The 3317-nt window shown below is 41.9% G+C and overlaps 1 protein-coding gene across 1 annotated transcript in view; it reads right to left on the bottom strand.

Annotated features, from left to right (window-relative positions):
- Window positions 1-1037: 1037 nt before the first annotated feature.
- MAP3K3 (mitogen-activated protein kinase kinase kinase 3) overlaps window positions 1038-3317 on the bottom strand; it is a 30591-nt gene continuing 28311 nt past the window's right edge. The window contains exon 16 of the mRNA XM_029085126.1: window positions 1038-1986. Coding sequence (XP_028940959.1) covers window positions 1758-1986 — 229 coding nt within the window. The 3' untranslated portion in view covers window positions 1038-1757. The remainder of the gene's footprint in view (window positions 1987-3317) is intronic.

Genomic DNA, 3317 nt, shown 5'->3' with positions numbered 1-3317 from the left:
TTAAACCCTTTCAGGGCTTTTGGTTGGTTGGGGGTTTTTTGGGTTCTTTTTTTCCTCTTTTAATTAAACACATTATTTATCATGTGTTCCAGGACCTTGGTTTCATTAAAACTTGCCTTTTCCTGCTATGAGCATTCACTTAAAACTGTTAATTTTACTGCATCATGAAAGCAATTTTCAAGTTTTCTTTGAGGGAGGGGGGAAGAGTGGAGGCATGTGGACCCTTAATACAGTTTTTCAATACAAGAGCAGAACACTTTTAGTGTTGCTCTATAGAGCAATATTTTAGCCAATAATACATTTACTTTTCTCAGTTTCATTTCACACGGATAACTTATAGTTACTCCATGAATCCCCAGCACTTAAAAGCTGCTGGTCTTTTACGAGTGAAATAAGGATTATTAGTGCCTAAGTGAAATTACAGTATTTGAGGCCAGGAAGCCATCAGGAATTCAGCTCTCAGACGTGGTACCTTTCAAATGTAAAATCATTTGGGTACATTTTGCTGGTACCTGCGTGGGGATCTCAGTTAATTTCAGAAATATGCTAGCAATGCAAATCTTCTCTCTGGTTTACTGTTTGACTTAACTTGTACAAAAGCTTAATTAAAGAGGGCTCTAATCTTTTATGGAAACCTAAAATGAAGACTTGCACACCTGTAAAACAAAACAGACACACACTGAAGGGTTGAGCTTGATTCTAACTTACTGTGCACAAGTAAAATCAGTGTCCAGCAAATTCTCCCTGTGAAAAACTCAGTTTTCCATTAGGTCAGGTCCTCAAAGAAAGACATAAGCTTTTCCTGGGCACCAGATGAACTATCTTTGGTTTAAGAGATGGTAAGAAGTTACCAAACCAGCCAAAAAAACATAGGTGCAAGAGCTGTTCCACAGAGCTCCCTTCCAGATGGGTTGTGTCTAGTCCAAGCAGTCCCAGGGAGATGAAGTAGGAGCACAGATTTGTTGGCTATGAGGACACAAACTGACACTGTCTTAATGCTAGGACAGATCAAGCCTTGGAAATCAAGCTCTGGATTTTCTAACGTCAGTGGGAAAGCCCATATCTTAGGCCCTGGAGTGACTGCATTCTGCTGAAACTTTTCTGATTATCCTGACATTTAGCTAGAAAGACCTCCCTCACCCCCACCCCAAAAATCCATGGTTTCATTATAAAATAACACTATTCACATACTTTTTGAATCAATATTTTCTGAACACCTTCAGATGCTGAATACTTAAGAAGAAAAATATATCATTATATAGCGAGCGCATGCTCAATGACACATGGCTTTTTGCTGGAGTCATGTACTGTAGATGCCTCTAAAGCCCTAGCAGTCCGGAAAACAGTGACCCACTCGTAGAGAGCTGGTCTGGATGGCTGTTGCACGTTTCTGTTCTGAAGAGTGTAGCTCTTCCAGTTCCCACTTTGGTTCAGATTTCTTCTATGTTCAACCAGTGAGACACTTTTCTTCCCATTCTTGAGCCTGCAGAAAACATGCAGCCAGCTGCAATTTCACATCAAGGTAACTAGGGACAAAAATGCAGCTCTGTTTGGACAGCTGTCGGTAGAATAAACATTAGTCCAGCAAACAAAGGTATCAGGCACAAGAGCAGACCCTAGGTTCCTTGACATAAATTCCCCAAAGGACTAGGACAGCTGAGTTGGCATTTTGAAGATGCAGCACCACAATGGGCAGTTGCAACGAGACCAGACGGGGCATCGAAAGCCCAGTAGGAGCTGCTAGCAAGGGAGGTAATTCAGTACTGGAGCTGTGCAAACTGATGTCTGAGCAGCTCTTCAGCAGAGGGTCTGTGCCTGGCTTCCACAAAGATCTGCTTTAGAAAGTCCCGGCAATGTTCTGATATGTGGGAGGGGAGTTGGGGGTTGGTTGGTTGGGTGGCGATTTTGAAAATGGCTGCCATGGCTTCGTACTCTGCCCAGGGTGGTTTCTCTGTCAGCATTTCCACAACAGTACAACCAAGGCTCCTGGAAAAGCAGACAGGAAAAAAGAAAAAAAAAAAGATGAAAAAGTGAGAATCGACTCGCACAACAATGAACAGAGAGAATTTCTCTTCAGAGAGAATTTCCAAGCAGCCAACATCAAGGTACAGCTCTGCTCTAAAAACAGCTATAAAATGATTTTGTGCTCAGCAAACCCCATGTGTGCACAGATTCTGAGCCAGACCTGCCAACGTCGCTGCTTTTACTACTGTCAGGCTCGCAGTAAAGTGCTGAGACAGGGAGCCTGGTTTCCACTGTGGTTCTCGCTGCACTGAGAACTGTGAAGTGCCATCTGTCCAGCTCTTCTTTATTCAAATCCTACAAACATTTGCATTAACAACAGGGGACAAGAAGTGCACATGAGATGTCCCTGAAGGAGCCGTTTGACCTCAGTGGTATTTCAGGTGCTGCTGTTACTGTTTTATCTCAAAGGCACTCAATGCAAGGTAAAAAACATACTTTTTAACCAAGGTCCAGTGAATCAGAGCTGGCTGACCCCACAAAGCCATTTCAGCAAAATCTTTTTTTCAATGCACAGCCTCAGAATGCCCGCATGGGGAAAAAAACAACCAACCTAATATTTCCACTTCACAAGAAACTAAGCATGGCAGACAGTCAAAAAATAATTAAAGTCTTAACAGCTCCAAACTGAGAAGGCAGTTAAATTAAAACACCAGTAGAGCAGATGCATCATTTTGTTAAGGCAAAACTAGTGAAGTTAATGGGGCTCTGCAGGCTAATTCAAGCCAAGAACGTGATTATGGGGAGGGACATGGCTGAGCCACCTTTCTGAAGCAAGCGTGACACCAATACTTTCACAGGGAAGATGGGCTTCTCTCATACTGCAGTGAGTGGTTTTTCTTCAAAAAGGATTAATTGCTTCCTCCAGGCTACAGATTAAGGAAAAACAGTTAGTGAGCTTCTAATATCCAGTCCTGTGTTTTGATCACATTGTTCCATTAAAAAGGCAAAACTGCCTCTTCTACCTTTGAACTAAACCCTCTTTTGAAGTGAAAAGCAAAGAAAAGACATTTTCAGAGGCAGACTTGTATCAATTGCCAAGACAAGGAAGGAAAGGAATTAAATCCACTGAATATGCAAGAAATTACTTCTTGACAAGGTTTAAAATCCAACGTGAAAATCTTACACTGGTTTCCAGCCATTTAAGACTTACTAGAAGAGAGTACAGAAAATGCAAACCATGTGTGCTGAAGTGCTGGGGGTTTGCTCAAGAGCAAGCAGGGATATATTATTGTTTAGACTGATTTATACCATTTAAGCAGATCCGGTTTCTTTAAGATATTCAGCAAACAGCA

The sequence above is a fragment of the Antrostomus carolinensis genome, unplaced genomic scaffold, assembly GCF_000700745.2.
Source record: "Antrostomus carolinensis isolate BGI_N321 unplaced genomic scaffold, ASM70074v2 scaffold32275, whole genome shotgun sequence".
Classification (NCBI taxonomy): Eukaryota; Metazoa; Chordata; class Aves; order Caprimulgiformes; family Caprimulgidae; genus Antrostomus; species Antrostomus carolinensis.
Note: the sequence above shows the minus strand (reverse complement) of the source record. Positions and strands in the feature narration are given on the sequence as shown.